The sequence below is a fragment of the Acomys russatus genome, chromosome 6, assembly GCF_903995435.1.
Source record: "Acomys russatus chromosome 6, mAcoRus1.1, whole genome shotgun sequence".
Classification (NCBI taxonomy): Eukaryota; Metazoa; Chordata; class Mammalia; order Rodentia; family Muridae; genus Acomys; species Acomys russatus.
This window is the reverse complement of record NC_067142.1, coordinates 26,955,408-26,979,954: the sequence shown is the minus strand read 5'-3', so window position 1 is coordinate 26,979,954 and position 24,547 is coordinate 26,955,408. Positions and strand designations below refer to the sequence as shown.

The following is a 24,547-nucleotide window of genomic DNA, read 5'->3' as shown; positions in this document are numbered from 1 at the left end:
TCCAGGCTCAGTGAGAGACGATCTGAAGAAATGAAGTGGAGGGTTAGGGCTAAGCCTGGCAATTAGAGTTTGATCAGGTTGAGATGGCTCAGCGGGGGTGGGGATGGGGGCGGGGAAGGCACGTGGTCTGCAAGCTAGAGCACCTGAGTTCTATTATAGATGCTGGAAGAGAAAAGGCTGGGTGTGGTGGCGTGTTAAGTGCATTCCAGTGCCTTGCTGGCCAGCCAGTCTAGCAGATGAACTCAAGGTTCACTGAGAGACCTTGCCTCAAGATATCTCCCCCCCCCCTATATATATGGAAAAATACTAAGATGGAAGTGATTGAAGACATTCAACACCACCTTTGGCCTACACACACACACACACACACACACACACACACACACACACACACACACACACACACACGATGTACAGGCATATATTCCACTATCATGGTCAAACATAGATAGTAAGAAAACAGTGGTCCCATGAAATTTATGGCTTGATGACATCCTAGCCATTTTGACTTGGTTAAGTATAGGTGAGGCTGCCTGCACAACAGCCACACACACAGCATTTTGAGACAGGGTCTCACTGTGTAGCCTTGACTGTCTTGGAACTCGCTTTGTAGACCAGGCTGGCCTCGAATTCACACAGATCTGTCTGTCTCTGCCTCCAGAGTGCTGGAATTAAAGGTGTGGGTTATCATTTGCCTGGCAACAAGACAGGTCTCCTTAAGTAACTGTAACCAACAGCCAGATATGATTGCCACTAGGGGTTATATTGGTCAGGTGTGCAGACTGAAGACCACACAAAAAGCGAGGGTCTCTGGAGTACAAACCCCTCTAAAAGCCAATCCCTGCAAAGCTGTGATGTGTACAGGGCAGGCTATGCTGGAAGAAGATTTTTTTTTCCTCTGGTCCTCCCTACCTACGAGTTCTACAACTTCATCATATGACATACTAAGTGGGAAGTTATACCATAGCACTCAAGAACACTTGTATTCTGTGTCTATAGGTTTTGGAATGTGTGTGTGTGTGTGTGTGTGTGTGTGTGTGTGTGTGTGTGTGTGTGTGTATGTGTGTTGTGTATGCCTATGCGTGCACGTGTGAGTGGAGGTCTGAGGACACATCAGGTGCCAGCCCTCAGGTGCTGTCTACTTTGTTTTTGAGACAGGATCCCTCACTAGGGCTTAGGGTTCACCGACTGGGTAGGCAGCCTGGCAGTGAGCCTGGAGAGCTAGCTCCGTCTCTACCTCCCCAGAGCTAGGGTTTCAAGTGTGTGTCATCACGCCTGGCTTCCTAGGTGGGTTCTGGGAATTGAACTCAGGTTTTCCTGTTTTTGTTATTTTATCTATTGGAGGCATCACCTCAGCCCTGCATGAGGAGGCTGACTAGAAGACAAATCTCTCTTGACTAAATAGAGACCCCACGTCAACTCTACCTCCAATCTTGTTCAGATAAATTTCATCTTGTCAGGAGATGGCTCGACTAAGGCCACACATGGCTGATAAGAAAGGAAACAACTCTTGTTTGGTCTGACTTGAACAAAACCGCCAGAAGTAACACAAAAGCAAACTCCCCCAGTATCTGAGACTGGCCACTCAGTGCGAGCCACAGGATGCAGCTTCAGCCACGCCCATTCACCTTTGGTTCTTAACTTAAGTGGAGCTAAATTTACGCAAACATCTCTTTTGCTTTGCTCTGGGGTCTCTAAGAGCCAAGGACTGTTTTGCTAGATACAAAATCAGTTCAGAAGTTCTGTGGGGTGGGGGTGGGGTGGGGGCACGCACACACAAGTGTGATTATATGCATGTGTAAACCAGAGGTCAGGTGTCTCCCTCAATCAATTTCCACCTTACTATGTCTTTTTTGTTTGTTTGTTTGTTTGTTTGTTTTTTCGAGACAGGGTTTCTTTGTGTAGCCTTGGCCATCCTGGACTCAATTTGTAGACCAGGCTGGCCTCGAACTCACAGGGATCCACCTGCCTCTGCCTCCCGAGTGCTGGGATTAAAGGCGTGCGCCACCAAAAATCACTTATTTTTTATGTGTATAGCTGTGTGCCTGCATGCGGCCAGAAGAAGGCATCTGATCCTCTAGAAGCCTGGTTATAGGAAGTTGGGACGTGCCAGACAGGATGTGGTGCTGGGAATCTAAGAGCAGTGTGTGTTTTTAACCACTGAGCCGTATCTTTAGTGCCCCCCTCCCCCCAGTGTCTTACACTGAACTTGAGTTCACTGCTTCCACTAGGCTGAGCTCCCTTCTCCACTTCTCCAGGGCTGAAACTGTGAGTGCTGCCACACCCCACGATTTTATGTGGGTGCTGAAGATGCGCCACTTCCCAGCCCCCAGGAACCTTTCAGCCAGTTAGAGGTGACCTGCTAAGAATGAGACGCCCCAGCCATCTTTATGACGGGAGGATGAAGAGGGACAGGAGGATGAAGAGCTGCAAAGGCACGCTCTGCAGAGATGCACAGGCTACGTAAATACTATGTGTCACCAGCCAGTCTCCCGGGCTGGTGCCTAATGGAGGTGACAGGAGGAGGAGATAACAGGGCTGTGACTGGGGAGCTGTGTTGTCAAGCCAATCTGTTATTTCGTTTCTGTGTTTTTGAACAAGTGCCCAGAGGCATGGGCCATAGCTACACTTAGCTGAAGAGTAAATTACTGAATAAATTCTATGGCCAACAAGAGACAAAGCAAGGGCTGGCTGCTAGTTTTTCTTTTTTCCTCCTTTTTAAGGAGCAAGAGAGGGGAGGGCACTAGAACTGAAAACCAGAGTAATGGGAAAACAGCCCGCGCATTCTAAGGATCCTTTCTCTTGTTACTCTAAAAGGCCCACACTGGGATCTGAGGTCCTAGACTTTAAGATGATAGTTTTTAATGTTTATTTTCAGGAAACAGTTAAAATGACTAACAGTCCACTCTTGAGATAGTTGTTCTGTGACTCAGTTTGTCTAAGTCCCCATGTGGGCACTTACAACAAGATAACCATCTAAAATATATTGTGAGTCTTATTATAGGGCATATTACTATCTAAAGCATAATAAAAATATGATATTTAAAGATCCCCCAAAGAAGAAAAGAATACATGTGTAACTTTTGTGAGTGTCAAAGATTCTTTTAGCTTATAGTTTGAATGGTGTGGGGAAAGGAACAGGCGGGGTCTCATGTGGCCCACTATATATCCCACTCACTGTACAGCCTAGGATGACCTTGGACTTGCCCTCCTGCCTCCATCTCCCTCTTACCAGGATTACAGGCAGTAACCACTGCAACTCGCTTATGTGGTGCTACCTGCCAGACAAGCATTCTAACAGAGCCACACCCCCATCTAGTCTTACTGTGCTGTGGTGTGTGACTATAGTTTGGTACTAAATTACCTTTGAGACTGTGGGAGAAATACGAGATACACAGAAGCTCCCGCCCCCCCTGAAATTTCCTCTACATTTTGAAAGCTTCAACTCTCAGTTTCATTGTGAGATAACTTGAGGGGCAGCACCTGGCATGCTGGTGGCTGAGGACTTCACACACTTACAGACACACACTGCCAGAACACACATCTGACCCTTCCGTGCCCCTAGTCTAGGTGACACAACTTGCAGACCCCCGGGTTTCTTCAACACACAAGCAGGTGTGACCCCAGGCTCCTAGTAGCTGTGGGCATCCAGACACGTGAAAAAAAAACAAAAAACAAAAAACAAAAAACAAAACCTTACTACCAATACAAGCATTCTTCACTCTTATAAAGAATCCAAAGCCACAGGCCTGGCTGAAGCTACCTGAAATGACCTTTTGTTGCCAGAGAAAAGGCTCAGTGGTTAAGAGCACTGGCTGCTCTTCCAAGAGACCCAAGCTTGGTTTCTAGCACCCACACCTGACGGCTCACAACCACCTGGAACTCTAGCTCCAAGCGGGATTCCTTGCCTCCAGACCCGGTTGGCACCTGCACCCTGGCCGCCAAACCACACATGTACATACACATTTTTAAAACCATGACTTCTCACTTGGCTCTAACTCAACCCAAGGTGACTTTTTTTTAACTTTGCCTTACTTTGAGAACACAGTCATCCGCTGTGCTCAGAGGGCCTGAGGCTGGACATCTGCATCTGAAGGTCAGTCACGAGACCCAGGGAATGCAGTGTCTTCTATAATTAGTCCATCCCAGAAGAGAAAAACAACCAGGATTCCTACAAAAACCACCCTGATATCCAAGCTCTCTTTACTTTCCAAGTTCTGTCCCGAGCACGGGTCGGCAATCACCGCCAACTAGAACAGTGCTAGAACCGCTTAGGGAGGCAGCCTCATGGCGAGTCTGTGAGGAAGCTTCTAGCAACTGGGTAAGTTGAGAAGGGAAGACCCACTCTGCCTGTGGGCAGCACATCCCATGGACTGGGGTCCTGGACTGAACAGAAAGGAGGAAGTAAGCTGAGCCCCAGCGTTCACCTCTCTCTCTGCTTTCTGACTGGTCACACGTGAGCGTCTCCCTCGCACTCTTGCTGCCGGGCCTCCCTTCCCACCCTCCACCCTCATACCAACATTGACCTTGAGGCAAAGGAAAAACCTTTCTTAACATTAAACTTTCTTTGGTCAGGTACTTCGTCACAGCCACAAGAAAAATAATGAGCGGAGCATATGATAGCCACTCTTTCATTTACCACCACAACAAATTTGTAAGAGATGAGGGCACAGTGAGCTCTCACCGAAGGGGCAAGCAATCCTGGGATGCTGAGCCAGAACCTTCTTGCACAATTCTCACAGACAGAACGGTAGTATAGATTTTATTTTTTGCACCCTAAATAATGGCAATAAACCACACTTTCAGAGCAAAATCATGTTCTACTGTAGCTTAAAACATAAAGAGAATGTACATAGATATGTATATTATACACCACCGTACATGTATAGACCACACCACTGCAGTTTTGTGAACAGCTTTTATCATATGTATATGGACTTAAAAAAATTTTTGTTTTTTAATTTCAGAGACGTGTTCTCATGTAGCCTGTGTTGGCTATGTAGCTGAGGATGACCTTGAACTTCTGGTCCTCCTGCTCCTCCTCCACAGTGCACCACTATGGCCTGTTTCCGTTGTGTGAACCCAGGGTTCATGCACACTAGTCAGGCACTCTACAAACCGAGCCACGGCTCAGGCCCGCCTGCCTTCTTCAAGAATAAGTACAAAATTCTTAGTAAGTGAAACTGACTTTGCTTTTAATTGAATGAATCTCCAAGGGCTGTTTTTGTTTTTTTCCTGGTAAATCTTAAACACCTCTAGGAATTTTGAGCTACACCCACACTACCCAATCCCAAAGCATAGAACCCCAAGCCCCAGCCTGGATGCATCTTAGTCTTCATAGCTACTAGGCCCAAGGCCCGAGGGGGGTAAACTTCTCAAGATTCGTCAACTGCCTCTCTCCTCTCCACCTTTCAGAGAGCTCAGGACACATCGACTTTTGGCAATAAAAAAGGTTTTCTTTCCCCTAAAAACAAATGCTTTAATTGCTTTTCCTGTTTATATCTGATATATGTCCTCAGCGTAAAAAAAAAAAAAATTGTAACAGAGAAAGATATAAAGATAGAAGTTACTTATGATCTTACCGCCTAACAATATCCACCATCAGTGGGTTTTCTTACCCTCTAGGTCTATAGGTAGTTCTTATCTTCAGACTAAAGGGGATCCTGTTACATCTTACCCCCCAACACACACACACACTTTTTTTTGTTTTTTGCTACATGTGTATGTACGTGCCCACGCATATGTATATTATATGTGTGTGTGTGTGTGTGTGTGTGTGTGTGTGTGTGTGTGTGTGTGTGTACACATCATAGGATGATCTTGGTTGTCATTTCTCTAGCTATACACTTTTAAAAAGTTTATTTATTTATTTATTTATTTTTATTGCACACGAGTGTTTGCCTGCATGTATAGATGTGCACCACATGCATTTCTGGTGACCCTGGAAACAAGAAGAGGGTGTTAGATCTCCTGGTACAGGAGTTTCACATGGTTGTGAGCTGCCGTATGGGTGCTGGGAACTAAACTAGGTTCCTCTTCAAGATGCTGAGCCATCTCTTTAGCCCTCAATTTGTTCTGTTTGTTTTGTTGTTGTTGTTGGTTTTTTGTTTTGTTTGTTTTGTTAATTTTGGAGGTAGGGTCTTTTAAGACTTCAGCAGGCAGGGTAGCCTGGCTGGCCAGCAAGCCTCAAGGGTCCTCCTATCTCTGCCTCCCTAGCACTGGGATTAAAAGGGCACAACACCTTATGTGGCATTTTACCATAGCCTCTGGGAATTGAACTCATATCCTTATGCTTGCCCAGCAAGCATTTTACCAGTTGAGCCATTTCAGCAGCCCACCATCTGGATTTTAAAGGTGCATATGGATAGTGTCTACACTTTTCATATTTTACCAAAACTGATGTTTTTGAATGGTTATGATGCTTGGCTCATTGGGAGGAGAGTGGGTGAGATCTAGAGAAAACAGCAAAGCACAGTGGAGCTGAAATCCTGAGTTTCTGAGCTGTTCTCAGAGGTACATCCAAGTGAGCCTTTCAAGGGTCAAAGCAGCACTTTGTGGGGGGGGTGGGGGGGTGGGGATGAACTTGATAAGAGAACCCCCTCCTGAGGGCTGATCCTCAGATGGAAGAGCCTCAGGCTACTAATCTGCAGGTCTGACTGGGAGCAAAAGCCCTGCTGATTGTCCTTAGGGTAAAGCTGTGCATGGAAGCGCCTAAGCTCAGTGAAAGCTGACGGGTTTGCAGGACGGAGAACCGGCTCAATACTAAAGTTCTCACTATTGTCAGACCAAAGTCTCTTCTGATCATACAGTGGCTGGGAGCCCCAAACCCTGGCAGAAACCCAGAGTGAGGAAATCAGTAGCAGTGGCTCTAACAGTCACCGTGGTTTGTGTGACGCCTCAAGCCCTAAGGATAGAAGCTCTGTAAGAAGAAAAGAGTAAGTCAGATTTCTCATCTAAGAATGCAAGGTACCCTTAGGCCCGCAGATTTCTTCTTCTTAAGTCATGGTCTCATGTAGCCCAGGCTGACTTTGAATGTTTTTGTAGGAGAGAATGGTCCTCTGGCTTCTTTTCCTCCTGAGTGCTGGGATTACTGGTGAGGATGACCACACCAGGTTTATGAAATGCTGGGGGTGAAATCAGGACCTCCTGTTGGGTTGGCACTCACTCTCTCACCAGAACCAAGGCCCAGTCCGAATTTTGAGTATTTCTTACTCTTCTCTGATTTTTGTTGCATGAGCCACAAACTGAAAAGATATTATCCTTTGATTTTATTTAAATTCACTCAGTAGGTAACGCCTACCATGAACAAAACAGAGAAACCCCAGGATGTCTTCCTATAGCCCAGATGGCAAGAAGGGAAAAGACACAAAAGAAAAAGTATCAATGCTGGGTGACAAAAAGTTCCAGAGGATTTAAGACAGGTGAGAGGTGTGGGGGATGGGTGGGTGGAGGGAGCTGGAAGAGATTTGCATTTTCAAATTTCATCAAAGGGCAAATTTCACCAAAGGGTCATCTGAGTTACACATAGAGTCAAAGAACAGGAAAGAATGTTCCAGAAAATGTAACAGCCACTGCAAAGGCCATGGGGTGTAAGTGTGTCTGACACAGTTGAAAAAACATGAGGGAGGCCAGAGGGAAGGAAGGAAGGAAGGAAGTCACTAGCTGATGAGGCTAGGCTACCAAGGGCCCTGAGCCTTCTGGGATGCTAAAGTGCTTCAGGTATCAAAGCCACTGTTGTGTCTCAACAAACAGCACATCTGACTTTGCTTAGGGAACAAGGAAGGGCTCTGAGGTAGCCCCAAAGGCTACCGGGATGTTTTCAGGCAGAGACTCCTGTCTGAACTGAAGCTTGCCTGAAGCCAGGTGGGGCAGTCTCAGTGCAGCTGCTATTGCTTCTTAAAGATACAGTCTCCAGAGAAAGATGGGGGAATTCAATTAGATCAAATGATCATTTTACCCTGGCCAAAATGTTTATGGAAACCAGATTAAACTGTGAAACAGGGTATTATGAGCTAATTAGAGCTATCCAAACAAGAGATAAGAAACAGTGCAAGTTATCTATTTTGGAGTTTTGTGGGGTTTCTTTCTTTCTTAGGTGAGTCTCTCAAATAACTTCTATATTTCACTGAGTGTGGGTAAATATTTTTTCATCATTTACAAAGGTATAATACACCTTGTTTGAGACTGAGAAGTATAAAAAGACAGAGAGAGAGAGAGAGAGAGAGAGAGAGAATATATGCCTTCAGTGTTTACAGAAAATGCATTCACAGTAGACTAACATTCATAGACAGACATTGAAACAAAGCCTTAATGGCTAGTGAGTGGTTCCAGGCGCCTAGAGATGGGTAGAGTTGATTCTCTCTGAGACAGAACAAGACGACATCCCTCAAAATGCAGAGCACAAAAGTGCTACTTAAATAGGTTCTTGACTAGTACTGGAAATACAGACAGTGTTGAAGCATGGATGGACCTAGGCCCCCTAAATATATATAACAGATGTGCAACTTGGTCTTCATGTGGGTCCTCTAACAACTGGAACAGGGATTGTCTCTATGTTGCCTGCCTTTGGATCCCTTCCCCCTAACTGAGGTCCTGGTCTAGCCTCAAAGGAGAAGATACACCTAGTCCTACTGCAGCTAGTTATGCCAAGGAAGGTAAGTATCCATGGTAGAACCCCCTTCTCTGGGGAGAAAGAAGTGGGGGAGGTGAGGTGAGAGGGAAGGATGGGGGAGAGGAGGGTGGGAAAGTAAGTAAATTAGATGAATTAATTAATGGAAAAACAATTATAAAGGGGTAGGGTTAGAAATTTAGTTCAGTGGAAAAGTGTTTGCCTAGCAAGTATAAGACCCTCACTTTGGTCCTTAGCTCTTACAAAACAAAACAAAACAAAACAAAACAAAAAAACCCCAAAAAACAAAAAAACAAAAATATTTAAAGGGAGGAATGAGGATATAGCTCAGTTGGGAGAATACTTGCCTAGAACTCATGAATCTCTGAGTTTCACCCCTGCACTGTATGAATTGGGTATGGTGGTTCATGCCTGTAACATCTGTAGCCCTGAGGTGGAAACTGAAGGATCAGAGTTCAAGGCCATCCATAGTTACATAGTGAGTTCACAGCTAGCTTGGAATACATGAGAGCAGATTAAAAAAAATAAATTAAAAGAAAAAGAAAAGATACATATTGGCACGATTCTTCTCTGTTTAAAGAAACAGTTTTCAATTGTAGATCACCAGACAGCTACAGCTGCCCAACAAACTAGTCTTGTCACATGGGGGAAGAGACCCTCTTGACCAGGTATTGGAGGTCACTGAGGGCAGGGTCTGGATAGGGCAACACGTCTAGACACTATGATCGCTTCCCAATGCCATAGCTCCTGTTCTGAAGACAGTCCTATCCGTGGGAAATCCCCCATCAACTTGCTACCTGACGGGTTTCCGCAGTGGCTGATGGTCACTGGATCTGTATTCCCCTTCAGAGTTTGAAGCAGCTCACTCCTTAATCCCTCCTCCTGCCTGCTTTGGCAGCTCTGTTTTCCCTGTTATTAACAGTTTCTTATTATCAACCACTTGATTATCTTCAAATGCAATTTGTGCTAGAAAGGCAAGAAGATCAAAGCTGGGCTCTTCCCCCTTTATTATTCAGAGTAATGAGATGGTATCATAGCAACTTGCAAAGGTGACCCACTACACTTTCTTGCTTGGCATATCATCACATCATTCGGGACTCATTAACTGCTTGTTTTTTTAAAGACAAGGTCTCATATATCTCATGCTAGGCTTGACTTTGTCATGTAGCCAAATAATTTTGGCCATTTCATCCTCCTGCCTCCACCTTCTGAGTGCTGGGATTACAGGTGGGGAACACTACCCCCAGTTAGTGTGGTGGAACTTAGGGCTTTGAGCATGCTAGCCAAGCATTCTATTGACTTCAGCTGCATTCCCAGCCCCACTGACTATTTTTGATTCATTTGAATTTAATCCACTGTAGCCAGTGTTCTTTTGATACTGTTTGGGGATGCTCTGAACTCCTGATAGCATCCCCGTGGTCCTTCCTGGCTCCCTTGCCTTCCCTACCTCACATCTGCAATCTGACTTAGTCTAGGAGGAGGCTCTTCTATATGGAAAAAGATGTTTGGGGAGGCCAGGTCTGAAGGCTTTCAAGTTCATGACCCTCATCAGGGTGGCTTAACTTTTGGTCCTTTTCAAAGCAAACATCTGTCTGAAATGTTGTATGGTGTGCAGTGCATGTGTTATATATATGTATGTTATGCAGATTATGTATGGAAGTCAGAAGACTTCCTCAGATGCCACTCTTCTGGTACCATCCATCTTGTTTTCTGGAGACAGGGTATATTCATCAACCTGAAGCTGATTTAGCTAAGTTGACTGGCCAGCAGGCTGAAGGATGCACCTTTCTCTGCCTCCCCAGTGTTGGGATTACAGGCCTGTACCAACATGCCTGGCTTTTTACTTGCGTTATGGGAACCAAACTCAGGTTCTCAGGCTTGTATGGCAGATACTGGACTAATGGAGCCATCTCCCAGCCAGGTGTTTCATTTCTATGACTTCACTGATATCCTTTCAGACTGAGTACCTGAGGTCTCCACATCAATGCTGTAATGTGCCTTCCTTGTGTACAGATACCTCGGCTCCTCCACATTCCTCTAAGTCTCAAATAACCATGTAAACACTCTCTACTATGCTGTTTGCTTTCAGCGTGGTTGCTAATGTTTTGCTCTGCGGGTTCTTTTCTTAAAAGGCATTCAACTGTGTCAACTTTCCCCGATTTCTGCTGAATCCAGGAACCGTATCCCTCTCCCAGGTTCAGAGAAAGCATTCTCTGCTTCTGGCTTTCATTTTAAACAGAGAACTTCTTTCACTTGAAGGAAGGCAGGCTCCTGAAAGCCTTTGCCCACAGGATTAAAGCAGGCCTGCAGGGTGCTGTGTCCCACTCCTCTACAGGAGAAGACTCCCTCTCTTCTCTGGGGCAGGGCACAAGGCTAGTGCTATCATGTCTCAGAAAGTGCATGCATGCACAAGCTGTACCTCCTGGTCCTAACGCAGGTCACTGCGTAGTTGATTGGCTGCCCCTTCTTTCCAGACTCAGAATTGCATAGCAAGGTCAGACCCCAGGCCGACCCTAATCATGCCCTGCCATGCTGACAGCCATCTGTTACCTGGTGCACCAAATATTAGTTTGTTCCCTGAACTGTGCTTGTGGGACAGATGACAATAACAGGATGATAATAATAATGATGTCTATCCTACACACAGCATGCTCTCACCAAGGTCTCTGGGCTCAAAAGAACATTTAAATAGGTAACACACGTAACACACTCTCCTCTCTCTCTCTCTCTCTCTCTCTCTCACACACACACACACACACACACACACACACACACACACATGCGTGCATGTAGAGTTTGGGGGACAACTTCTGGCATCATTTCTTAGGCACCATCTACTTTTTTTTTGAGACCAAGTGGGCTAGGCTGATCAGCTAGTGATTTTCCAAGATCCACGTCTCTCTCCTCCTTCCCAACACTGGGTTTCAGGTGCACACTGCCACACCTAGCTTTTCCCATGAGCCCCAGGGACCCAACTCAGGTCTTCACAGCCCTCTACCAACTGAAGCATCTCCCCCAGGCCACACACATGAGGTGATTTTTAAAACTGCTGCCTCATCTGCCATACACCCTTCTTAATTCTTTTTTCCCCCAGACCGATTTCCTAAGGATTATTCTAACATGTTCATCAAGACATTCAGGGATGAAGCAAAGGATGACCTCTGGGAAGCTGCATAAGGCACAAGGGGCAGCCATAGGCAGCAGGGTAGGGGGGCATGGAGACACGTCAGCTCAGGCATCAATAGGGCCTTGAGTCAGCCAAAGAATAGACTGACATTTCAGAAATTCATTTTAGCATGGGTATGTCTAAATGAAATAATAGTGATAACTCTGGAAAGGGGGTGGGGGTGGGGCTCTCAATCCTTAGCCTTCAAATAAATGGCTCCATTCATTTCCAGAATAGAACTTACCCTCCTCATAGAGGTGGGGACTTAATCATAACTTAGCTTTGGCACAACCTGTCTAGTTTGGTACTTGGCTTCACAGTCTGTGGCCAATTAGAAATAAGGCAAGAATATGGGAACGGAGGTGAACAGGAAGAAAGCAAGAGGAGGGAGAAAGGCTGTCATGGCAATGTCTCAGAGGCCAGCAGCAGGGCCAGCGAGGGCATCGGTCCGAAGAAGATTTGTAACATCCACCATGTCAGTTGACTATAATGGACTGTTTGAGCACACAGAGAAGTTGACTCTGGAAGTAAGGCAGGAATCTCCTACTTTAGATCCAAGCAAGGCTGTCTCAACGTTTCCTGCAAGAGCCCTTGTCCGAGGAGGGGCTGGCCCCGTGACCCCGTGGCAAAACAACCTGCTATCACGCTTTGAGGACAGGTGAAGTGTGTCTGCTGTTTTACTACTTTGTGGGCTCTTCTTTCTTCTACATTTCTTCACCCCTTTTCTTCTTCCCTTTCAACCCCTTAACATTAGATGTGAGAGAAAAAAAAAAAAAAAAAAAAAAAAAAAGAATAGAGAGGAAAGGAAAGAGATCCCTGAACAGAGTCAGAGGCTACAAAGGGGCGAGCATTAGACTACATCCTGCTGACTAGAAGCCTCGAGCTCCTTGGGGCAAGTCTGATCTTCGCCATCAGGAGAGCTACTTTCTTTTTCTTGTTTCCTCTTTGCACACGACTACTTAACATACCCTGACCAAGAACCAATGGCAACCAACAGCAGCCAACAACCTCCCATGCCTCTGAAAAGTCCCCTGAATTCCGAACGTCACACAATTGCAGAAACTATCTACAGCTGGCAAAAGTATGTCCCCACCAGAGCACGAGGCAAATCATAGTCAGCTGGTGTGAAGCGAAGCAGCCCAGAGCCCCACACCTGGGTGAAAACAAACAATTAGCCATATATTTCTGTGTTTTAAAAGAAACTAAAATTCCAAAATTCTCACTACAGGGAAGGCCTCCCTTTCCAGTCAAGGTTACTGTTTATTCTGTGCATAAAGATGTCTTCATGAGAACTGGAAGCTAGAAGTCAGTGGAGACCCCAACATGACTGCTTCTTCCTCAGCTGATTTCTGCTGGATGCTGTAAGAACCAATTTGATGACCATGCCCCTGTTTGCTCTCTCAGGCCACTCCAGGTGTCTGTTGGATGTTGTAAGTACCCACAGTGATTCTTTGGCGTTTGGTTTGATGCTGTTTGGTTTTGTTTTCTGTTTTTTTACTTTTGCTTGCTACATGCTCCATTAAGCCCCTCATTTGAAACTAAAACTGTAGCTTTTGTAAGTCATTCTCTAGGCCATATAGAAAACGCCCTGAGTGCAGAAGCTCATCAAACCGCACACGAACACCAGCAAGGGCAGCAAGAGGAGACAGAACAGTCTGAGTCCAGCAGTTAAAGGGACCAGCAAAGTAAGAAGCTGACATTAAAATAGCCCTAATTCTGAAAATGTGTGTGGCATGCATGTGCGTCGGTATGTGTGGGTACATGCACATGTCTGTGCATGTATGTGTGAACGCTGTGCATGTTGAGGCAAGACATTTATGCCAGGTATTTTCTTCAGTTGCTCTCCACTTTCTATATTGAGGCAGTCTCTCAGTTGAACCAGAGTCACGGATTTGGCTACTCAAGCTACACAGCTTGTTCTGGGAATCCCATCTCCACCCCTGGAGGGCTGGGATTGCAGATGTGCTGATGCAAATGCCCGAATACCAGGGAAGAACATGGCACTTGCGTGTGTTCTGCAGATCAGAGCTCAGTTTTCAAGCTTACAGGGGAGTGCTATGCCCAGTGAGCCATCTCCACAGCTCTGAGATTATATTTTCCTTTAAGAGCTTCAGCCAGGCAGTGGTGGTGCACACCTTTAATCCTAGAACTCAGGAGACTGAGACAGGCAGATCTCTGTGAGTTTGAGGCCAGCCTGGTCCACAACTTGGGTTCTAGGATAGCCTGAGCTACATAGAGAAACCCTGAATTGAATCCCCCATCTCTTCCCAAAATAGTTTCATGCTCAAATAATTAAGACTGAACTGTGTGGAAAGACCAGTTGACATGGAAGGCCTCATTCCTCTTAAGGATGCAGTGGCCCCTCGGCAGCACGGATATGGTGCTGGGGCATGAGCAGTGACCGTTCATTCAAAGGTGATCTGCAGGCCTTTTCCATGTGGCTTTTCCTGGTAATCTGTACTGGACACTTTTCTCTAGGACATTTCAAGTCACTACTCAAAATGTTCACCTGTAATCCCAATTACAGGAAGAATTATTTCCAAGAAAAACGTTGAAAGGCACACACTTTCCCAGCTAAGGGTCCCGAGAGGCACAGCCCCAGATGGATGGTTGTCTAGTTAACCTCCGCGCCTATCTTCAGCAGCGTTCTGAAAGGCAGAGACCACACATGAATGAATACTCACGGAACATGGTGTAAAACTGCTGTGGGTTCAGACTCCATTTTCCCCAGGGGGTCTTGTGGCCTTTCGACTGGGCGTAACTCGCATGATTAAACTCGGGTTCTGTTCCAAAGGAGTCTAGCACTCGCAGCATGCACCTGCAAAGAAAGCGCTGCATGTCAAACCATAACCAGATGCTCTAGTTCCAGACAGACAAACAGACAAATGCTTGAAAAAAGTAAAATCGCCACCGGAAAGAGCTTGTTCTTATGTTCCTAATTTATGTTCGCTTTGCATTTCTGTTTATGCTTCTGGGATTTAAACCCAGCTCCTCCTGCAAAGCTAACTAAACGCTCTACCGCTAAGCTACACCCCAACCCACCCAGCCAGGTGCCTTTGGAATATCACGCACGTCAAACGTCTACACCTGCAAGGAAGGCCGGCCGCAGCCACCCAGGCAGGTGGAACTGGCTAGCCACCAAGGGCGGTGCAAATACCAGTAAGATAAATACCCGTGAATGCTGGAAGGGGCCTGCAAGATTCACCACAGTGGACTTAGCCCTCAGTGGGACTGGGCATACAGTAGGTGCCTAATCAATATGATGAAAGACACAAAGCACCATTATATGCACAGCTTGTACTCTGCTTAGAACATAGGGCATGCTTCGGGGCTTTCGGCCTCTGCCGACCTTTTCATCAATTAACCACATTGGAGTTTTGGTGATGTGAGTGCTACAGCTATAAGGACCTGCTTTGCCCTGGAGAGGCACTCTGCACACTGGTATGCTGATGATGTTTGAAGGCAGGGTTTGTGGAGATGATACATGCAGGCCCATGATGCCATTAGTAGCTTTATAAGAGGATGACTAGAGACCAAGGCAGAACTTTGCACAGTAGGATATGGCCTTCACTGGATGGGAGCCACTCCATCTTGGACTTTTCAGTTTCCAACAGTGAAAAATAAATTCCATTCCACAGCAAATAAGTCTGGCTCCAGTATTATATCGAAGTGACACAAAAACAGACTGCAATTTCATTTACTGGGTGGGGGCAGCTTTTACATATCCAACTATAATATAATAGGACTTGATTGCTAGATTGGCTAGGACCTGATGCCGTACAATAAAGCCTCATTCATCTATTAAACTGAGCCAAACTTGGCCCGCCAGTTATCTTGGTATGGTTGTGAGCTAAGAATTGGTTTATACTCTTTTGTGTACCTGGGTATGTGTCTGTGTATGTGCATAGGTTAGAGCTCTCTCTCTCTCTCTCTCTCTCTCTCTCTCTCTCTCTCTCTCTCTCTGTGTATGTGTGTGTGTGTGTTGGTCAGAGGTCAACTTTGGGCTGTCATTCTCCGGGTACCCTCTACCTTGGCTTCTTTTTTTAAATTTTATTAATTTACTCATATTACATCTCAATGGTTATCGTTATCCCCTCCCTTGTATCTTCCCATTCCTCCCTCCCTCCCATTTTCCCCTTACTCCCCTCCCCCATAACTGTGACTGAGGAGGACTTCCTCCCCCTATATATAATCTCATAGGGTATCAAGTCTCTTCTTGGTAGCCTGGTATCCTTCCTCTGAGTGCCACCAGGTCTCCCCATTCAGGGGACTTGGTCAAATATGAGGCACCAGAGTACGTGTGAAAGTCATACCCCACTCTCCACTCAACTGTGGAGAATGTCCTGTCCATTGGCTAGATCTGGGTAGGGGTTTGAAGTTTATGGCCTGTATTGTCCTTGGCTGCTGCCATAGTTTGAGCGGGACCCCTGGGCCCAAATCTGCCTATCATAATGTTCTTCTTGTAGGTTTCTAGGACCCTCTGGATCCTTCTACTTTGCTATTCTCCCATGCTTCTCTCATTTAGAGACCCAATAGGATGTCCTCCCCTCTGTCCCAATTTCCTGGTAAGTGAAGACTTTCATGGGACATGCCCCTTGGGCTAGTATGCAGATATAAGTGAGTATATACCATTTGACTCTTTCTGCTTCTGAGTTAACTCACTCATTATGATCATTTCTAGTTCAATCCATTTGTCCACAAATTTCAGGAATTCCTTGTTTTTAATAGCTGAGTAGTATTCCATAGTGTATATGTACCACAGTTTCTTTATCCATCCTTTTACTGAGGGACACTTAGGCTGTTTCCATGATCTGGCTATTATGAATAAGGCTGCTATGAACATGGTTGAGCAAATTTTCTTGTTGTGTGCTGGAGCATCTTCTGGGTATATTCCAAGGAGTGGAATAGCTGGGTCTTGAGGAAGCCCTATTCCCAGTTTTCTAAGATAGAACAAGATAGATTTACAAAGTGGCTGTACTCGTTTGCATTCCCACCAGCAATGAAGGAATGTTCCTCTCTCTCTACGTCCTCGCCAGCATGTGGTGTTGCTTGAATTTTTGATCTTAGCCATTCTGATGAGTGTAAGATGGAATCTCAGAGTTGTTTTGATTTGCATTTCCCTGATGACTAAGGAGGTTGAGCATTTCTTTAAGTGTTTCTCAGCCATTTGATATTCCTCTGTTGAGAATTCTCTGTTCAATTTCAAGCCCCATTTCTCAATTGGGTTATTTGGTTTGGTGGTGCTTAATTTCTTGAGTTCTTTATATATTTTGGATATTAGACCTTTGTCAGATGTAGGGTTGGTAAAGATCTTTTCCCAGTCTGCAGGCTGTCACTTTGTTCTCTTGACAGTGTTTCTTGCCTTACAGAAGCTTCTCAGCCTCATGAGGTCACATTTATTGATTGTTGACCTCAAGGTCTGGACTGTTGGTGTTCTTTACAGGAAGTTGTCTCCTGTGCCAATGTGTTCCAGGCCCTTTCCCACTTTTTCTTCTATATGACTTAGTGTCTCTGGTTTTATGTTGAGGTCTTTGATCCACTTGGATTTAAGTTTTGTGCAAGATGACAAATATGGGTCCAGTTGCATTTTTTTTACACATAGACATCCAGTTAGACCAGCACCATTTGTTGAAGATGCTATCCTTTTTCCATTGAATGGATTTGGCTTCTTTGTCAAAAATCAAGTGACCATATGTGTGTGGATTCATATCTGGGTCTTCGATTCGATTCCACTGATCAACCAGCCTGTTGCTGTGCCAGTACCATGCTGTTTTAATTATTGTTGCTTTATAGTACAGCTTGAGATCAGGTATAGAGATTCCTCTGAAGGATCTTTTATTGTACAAGATTGTTTTAGCTATTCTGGGTTTTTTGTTTTTCCATATGCAGTTCACAATTGAATGTTCAATGTCTTTAAAAAATTGTGTAGGTGTTTTAATCGGGATTGCATTGAATCTGTAGATTGCTTTTGGTAAAATGACCATTTTTACTATGTTAATTCTCCCGATCCATGAGCAAAGAAGATCATTCCATCTTCTTTTGTCTTCTTCAATCTCTTTCTTCAGAGTTTTGAAATTTTTTTCAAACAAGTCCTTCACTTCCTTGGTTAGAGTAACTCCTAAATATTTTATATTGCTGGTGGCTAATGTGAAGGGTGTGGTTTTCCTAATTTCTTCCTCTGCAAGCTTGTCATTTGTGTATAGGAAGGCTACAGACTTTTTTGAGTTAATTTGGTATCCAGCCAATTTGCTGAAGGTATTTATCATCTGTAGTAGTTCTCTGGTGGAATTTTGAGGGTCACTTATGTACACTATCATATCATCTGCAAATAGGGATATTTTGACTTCCTCCTTTCCCATGTGGATACCCTTGATCTCCTTTTATTGTCTTATTGCTCTGGCTAACCCTTCTCGTACTATATTGAAGAGATATGGAGAGAGTGGGCAGCCTTGCCTTGTTCTCGATTTTAGAGGAATTTCCTTGAGTATCTCACCATTTACTTTGATTTTGGCTATTGGCTTACTGTATATAGCCTTTATTATGTTGAGGAAAGTGCCTTGTATCCCCGATCTCTCCAGAACTTTAAACATGAATGGGTGTTGGATTTTATCAAATGCTTTCTCTGCATCTAAGGAGATGCTCATGTGGTTTTTTATTTTCAGTTCGTTTATATGGTGGATTACATTGATGGATTTCCGTATATTAAACCATCCCTGCATGCCTGGAATGAACCCTACCTGGTCACAGTGAATGATATCTTTGATGTGTTCTTGTATTTGTTTTGCAAGTATTTTATTGAGTATTTTTGCATCAATGTTCATAAGAGAAATTGGTCTGAAATTCTCTTTCTTTGTTGGGTCTTTGTGAGGTTTAATTATAAATGTGACTATGGCCTCATAGAATGAATTTGGTAATGTTCCATTCATTTCTATCTTTTGGAGTAGCTTGAAGAGTATCGGTATTAGTGCCCCCTTGAAGGTCTGGTAGAATTCTGCACTGAAACCATCTGGCCCTGGGCTTTTTTTGCTTGGGAGACTATCAATGATTTCTTCTATTTCTGTAGGGGAAATGGGACTACTTAACTTGTTTATCTGTTCGTCACTCAATTTTGGCAAGTGAAATTGATCAAGAAAATTGTCCATTTCCCTTAGATTTTCAAATTTTGTGGCATATATGCCTTCGAAGTAGGATCTTATGATTCTTTGTATTTCTTCAGTGTCTGTTGTTATGTCTCCCTTTTCATTTCTGATTTTGTTGATTTGGATACTGTCTCTTTATACCTTGGCTTCTTTTGAGACAAAGTTTCTCACTACCTGAAATTTGCCAAATAGGCTAGGCCAGCTGGCAAGAGAGTCCTAGGGGTCCTCCTGTCTCTAACCCTCAGCATTGGTGTTGCAAGCATGTAACACCATGTCCAGCTTTGTAACGTGGGTGCTGGGGATAGAACTCAGGTCCTGGAACATTGTAGAACACTTCACTGACTGAGCTTTCTCTCAGGTTTCACATTCTCAAATGATTAAAAAACAAAAAACAAAACAAAACACGGACAGAGGAAAATTCCTCGAAGCTCGCCCACATGTCCACAGTAGAAAATGCAAGATTATTGGAACCTGGCCACACCCTGCTGTTGATACACTGTATATGGGTGAGTAGACCATCCATGATGACATGGCGGAAAACACACAGACTATATGTGGTTTCAGAGCCTACACTACCACAAGCTGGCCTCTTACAATGAGAGCATCCTGACCCCAGGTGGACAGGCACAAAGGATAAGTGGGAGAAAGGAGTTATAGGACCAGCATCATTGATCTAGGCTGCACTGGCTTAACTGATGATTCCCAAAACATGCAAACTAAGCTTGTGGGGTTGGCCAATGGGGACAGACCTGTTCGATGTTGTCCTCTGTCAGCACACTTCCCAGCAACATCCGCTGGACCAATACACACCCAATTAAATAAAATTAAAGCCCGCACTTAGGACAGATGGTAGAAACACTTTTAAGGACTATTTCTTTCTCCTTCTTCCTTTATTTTTAATTTTTATTTATTTTTTTAAAATTTATTTATTTATTTTATATGAGTGCTTTATCTGCAGAAGAGGGCATCAGATCACATTACAGATGGTCGTGAGCCACCACGTGGTTGCTGGGAATTGAACTCAGGACCTCTGGAGGAGCAGGTAGTGCTCTTAACCACTGAGCTATCTCTCCAGCCCTATTTTTATTTTTTTATTACCAGGGAGCTATTCTAAATTTTTATAAACTCTCACTTTGTTTTTTTAAAAATATATTTTATTGATTTATTCATATTACATCTCAATTGTTATCCCATCCCTTGTATCCTCCAAACTCTCACTTTGATGTAAGATTCTGAAAACAAAAACAAAATAAAACCAGCCAAGTCCAAATGCTAGACTACATCCTCCAGGAAATACAACTGTCCACTGGCATCTCTGTGTGCCCGTCTCACCACCATTTGCCTAGACAAGAACAAGACAAAAAGGAGGGAAGGGCGTGGCCAGAGTGAACTGTGGGCTAACCTTGGGACAATGTCCTTGCTTGGCTTCTTCTGTGGCTTTCTCAAAGCCGCTCTTAGCACAATGACAGGCCTCTCTTTGGGGATGTGTATGTTCATGTGTGTGTGTTCGAGAGAGAGGGGGGGCGGGGCAGGCAGACAGACACAGAGAGAATGTGTGTGTATCATTCTTGTGGAGGCCAGAGGTCAAATTCTGGCATCACTCCTCAGAAGCCACATGCTTGGGAGGTGGAGGCTAGAGAGCTTCTAGTTCAATGTCCTCCTTGGCTATATCTTGGAACTACAGTTGCTAATATGTACGCCACTGCTTTGGATGCCCACTGTGTGCCTAAAATTCACATCAGGAATCTTCTAAGGGTTTAAACATGTATTTGCCCCAATGCCCAAGGCAGCTGGCATTTCCTCTAACAGGGACCTCAGCAGCGATACCAAATGACTCCTGGAAAGTTCTTACTGCTCAACGCTACACCACAGTGTGAGAGAGAATCAGGAACTCGGGGCCTGCTTTCTAGCTGGCAGTCTGGTGTGAAAGCTGGCGTGCTATGGACCATGTGTGTCTCACATTCCTGAACATCCTCTACGCTTGGCTAAGGCCTGCTGTGGAGCAGAAGGTTTGTGAGTTCCACAGTACCTCCTAGAGTACAAGTAGCACAGCAGCACTTAATAAGTGTTTAATCGAATTTCCTAGGTCCTTATCCAAATTAGATTTTACAAGTATTTCCCAAGGTCAACAGTCCTAAAGGGCTTATTGCTCACTGAAAAGTCTGAAGATGACATCACAAACATGGGATGCAGCCCCCACCACCTACCATCAAGCAAGATGGCCACAGTCTCATGGTTTCTTTTGTGTGCATGTGTTGTATATCTGTGCATGTTCCTACATGTGAGCACACATGTATGTGTGTGTGTGCAACCTTGTGTGATATGTGTGTGTGTGTGTGCACTTGTCTGATATGTGTGTGTGTGCATGCCAGATGTTTCTTAGTAGTTCTCCATCATATTTTCTGAGACTGGATATCTCATAAATTTATAACTCACTGAGTTGGCTCAAGCATTTGGCCTGAGGGCTCCAGGAGCCTCCGGTCTCGGTTTCCCTATGCTGGGACTGCAATTGTGCACCACCATGCCAGACCCTTCATGTAGATACAGGGACCCTAACATAGGCCCTCATATTGCACAGCAAACACTTTGTCATTGGAGCCACCTCATTGGTGCCCCTCTTTCCTTTTATTTTTTTTTTTTGGGGGGGTAGGGTCTCCTGTAACCTAGGCTACCCTCAAGGATAACCTTGAGCTTCTGGTCCTTCTGTCTGTACCTCCTGGGTGCTGGGACTACAGGCAGGTGCTGCAATGCTTGGTTTATAAAGTGCTGGGGACTGAACCCAAGGCTTCATAAACAATAGGCCAGTGTGACACAAATGGGACACTATCCCTAGGTGCCACTTTTCATATTTAAAGGGCAAGAAGTAGGCAAGAAAAATTTGAGGCAGCCTGCTTGTCATTTGATGAAACTGTAGCTTTGTCACTAAACAAAGACTGAGGGCTAAAGCACCCAGAGAGTTCCTGCTGTTTACTGTTAATTCAGACCAAGGAAAAACATTATGCTCAGCCATAAACATTTCACACAGCAAGCATCAAATACCAATCGACAGTGACCATTTTAATAATGACATGGCCTTTCTTAATTGACCCAAACACCACCACTGAGAATTTTTTTCCATCTAAACAGTCCTTCTTAATAACAAGAACATCAGATTCTATGGAGGCCTGAATTGCCCAGTTTTCTTTGCATGTTTTCTAGATGTCTAAAATTTATGGGATGGTGGAAAGGAACAACCCTGATATTCTTTCCTTAAGGCTATCATTTAGAAACAAATTGTATTTGCAGTATGGCTTATTAACCAAGAAGAAAGATGTTCTATACAACTAAGTTTCTATAACACTAAGAAAAAAAAAGTTATGGCTTATGATTTGTGAAGAAAAACAAACAAATGAATAATAGGGAGAATATGATTTCAAAGAGAGGGGTGTGCTGGAGCTAAGGAGATGGTATAGTGTGTACAGTGCTTGGTGCATGCTTGGAAACCCAGTCCTGAAGAAGTGAGGCAGGTAGATCCTGGGGACTACTGGCCAGCCAGACTATAGGCCAGTTCCAGGTCATCAAAAGGCTGTCTCAAAAGTAGGTGGAGAGTGTTTCTGAAGAATGACACTCAAGGTTGTTCTCTGTCCTCCATGTGCATACACACCTACACACATGTACATGAACACGTACATACATATACCTGTACACATGTACAAAAGAAAAAAGTTAACAAAAAGGACAAAGTATGATCCAATCCAAAGTTTCCTAAAAATAAAAAGAATGGTAATATCCCAAGCAAAGGAAAAGAACACAGATACTATTAGGATAATATACTCAACAGTCAATACAACCATCACAATCAACACAGTCAGACAACATATATAGTCAGCACAGTCAACACTGTCAACATAGCTATCATTCAAAAGAATTAGCACAATCAACACAGTCAGTGTAGTCAACAGTCAGCCAGCACAGTCAATAGGTATTTAGCACAGTTCACACAGTCAACAGTCAGCCAGCACAGACCACATAGTCAAAACAATCATTCAATATATTTAGCAGAGTCAACAGTCATTCAATAGTTAATACAGTCAACAGTCAGTAAAGCCAATACAGATAACAGTCAACAGCTATCAAAGTCATCCAGCAAAGTCAACATAATCAGCACAGTCTACTTACTCAGCACAGCCAGCCAACAACAATCATTCAGCATAGCAGCACATAATCAACAGAATCAACAGTCAACACAATCATTCAACATAGCCAATAGCCCACCAGTCAACAATTAACACAATCAAACAGTCATTCAACTTAGTTAACACAGTCAAAACAGAAACCCTTAATACAGTTTCTATTCCCATCAATCTCCTTGCTATAAATATTTCATTGCCCAATGAGAAAATCATTGCTGTTGGGGGAAAGTTTGAAAGGGGGTTTTATAGACAATGGATGACTGTAGACCTTGAATTTTTGAGAAAACTTGTATTTTCACTTCTCATTTTTGTCTAATTCTTAAATAACTTCCAGTCTGAAATAACCTAGGAGCTTTAAAGTTAAAAAGTACTAAACATATCTAAGAGGAAAGATAAAGGCTCACTTTGGGCTATTCATGTATTGGATAAGTTAGAGTATGTGATGGTTCATTTTGAGTGACAACTTGATTGAATTTAGAGAAATGCTAAGGAGATTGGAGAAGCAAACCTCTAGGTATGTCTGTGAGCACATCTCCAGAGAGGATCAACCAAAGAGAAGGTCTACCCTGAATGTGGGTATTGCCATCTTGTGAGCTGGAGCCTCCCGGCAGAATGCAGAAGAAAGAGAAATCTGGCAGTCAAGGCATTCTCTGCTTCCTGACTGCTATGAAATGAGCTGCCCTGCCTACTCTCAACTGCCACAATAGGCTGAAGCCTTTGAAGCCATGAGCCAAAACAAAAAAACCAACCAAACAAACAAAAACAAAAAACAAAACAAAAAAAAAACCCTTTCCTTCTATAAGGGTTCTTGCTCATGTATTTGGTCAAAGTGACATAAAATTAACACAGTAGACAGCATCAAAAATATTTCTCTCATTAATCACAATTAGAAAACAAATAGATGAGGCCAGATTGGTCTACAGGGAGAGTTCCAGGGACACATAGAGAAACTGTTTTCAACTTAGAAAGAAAGACAGGAAGACAGAAAGAAAAAAGAAGGAAAGAAGGAAGGAAGGAAGGAAGGAGGGAAAGAAAAGAAGTAAAGAAGGGGTTGGAATGTAGTATGCCTGGCTTGTCCAGCATGCATAAAACCCTGAGTTCTATCCTATCCTTAGCACTGATAAAATCAGTTGTTGTGGCTCAGAGGACAGTTAGCTTGAAGTAAACTGTGCATCCACAGAAAGGATAAGAGAGAGACCCTGCCTTATAAAGGTGGAAGGTGAGATCCAACTCTCAAAGGTTGTCCTCTGACTGCCATGTATATGCTATGGAATGCACACACACACACACACACACACACACACACACACACACACACAAATAAATAAATCATTATTTGATTAAATATATAAGATATTCTCTCTCTCTCTCTCTCTCTCTCTCTCTCTCTCTCTCTCTCCAGACAGGGTTTCACTATGTAGCTCTGACTGTCCTGCAACTT

The 24,547-nt window shown here is 44.1% G+C and overlaps 1 protein-coding gene across 1 annotated transcript in view; it reads right to left on the bottom strand.

Annotated features, from left to right (window-relative positions):
• Mgat5 (alpha-1,6-mannosylglycoprotein 6-beta-N-acetylglucosaminyltransferase) overlaps positions 1-24,547 on the bottom strand; it is a 242,092-nt gene that overhangs the window by 70,258 nt on the left and 147,287 nt on the right. Inside the window, exon 10 of the mRNA XM_051147291.1 lies at positions 14,480-14,613. Coding sequence (XP_051003248.1) covers positions 14,480-14,613 — 134 coding nt within the window. The remainder of the gene's footprint in view (positions 1-14,479; positions 14,614-24,547) is intronic.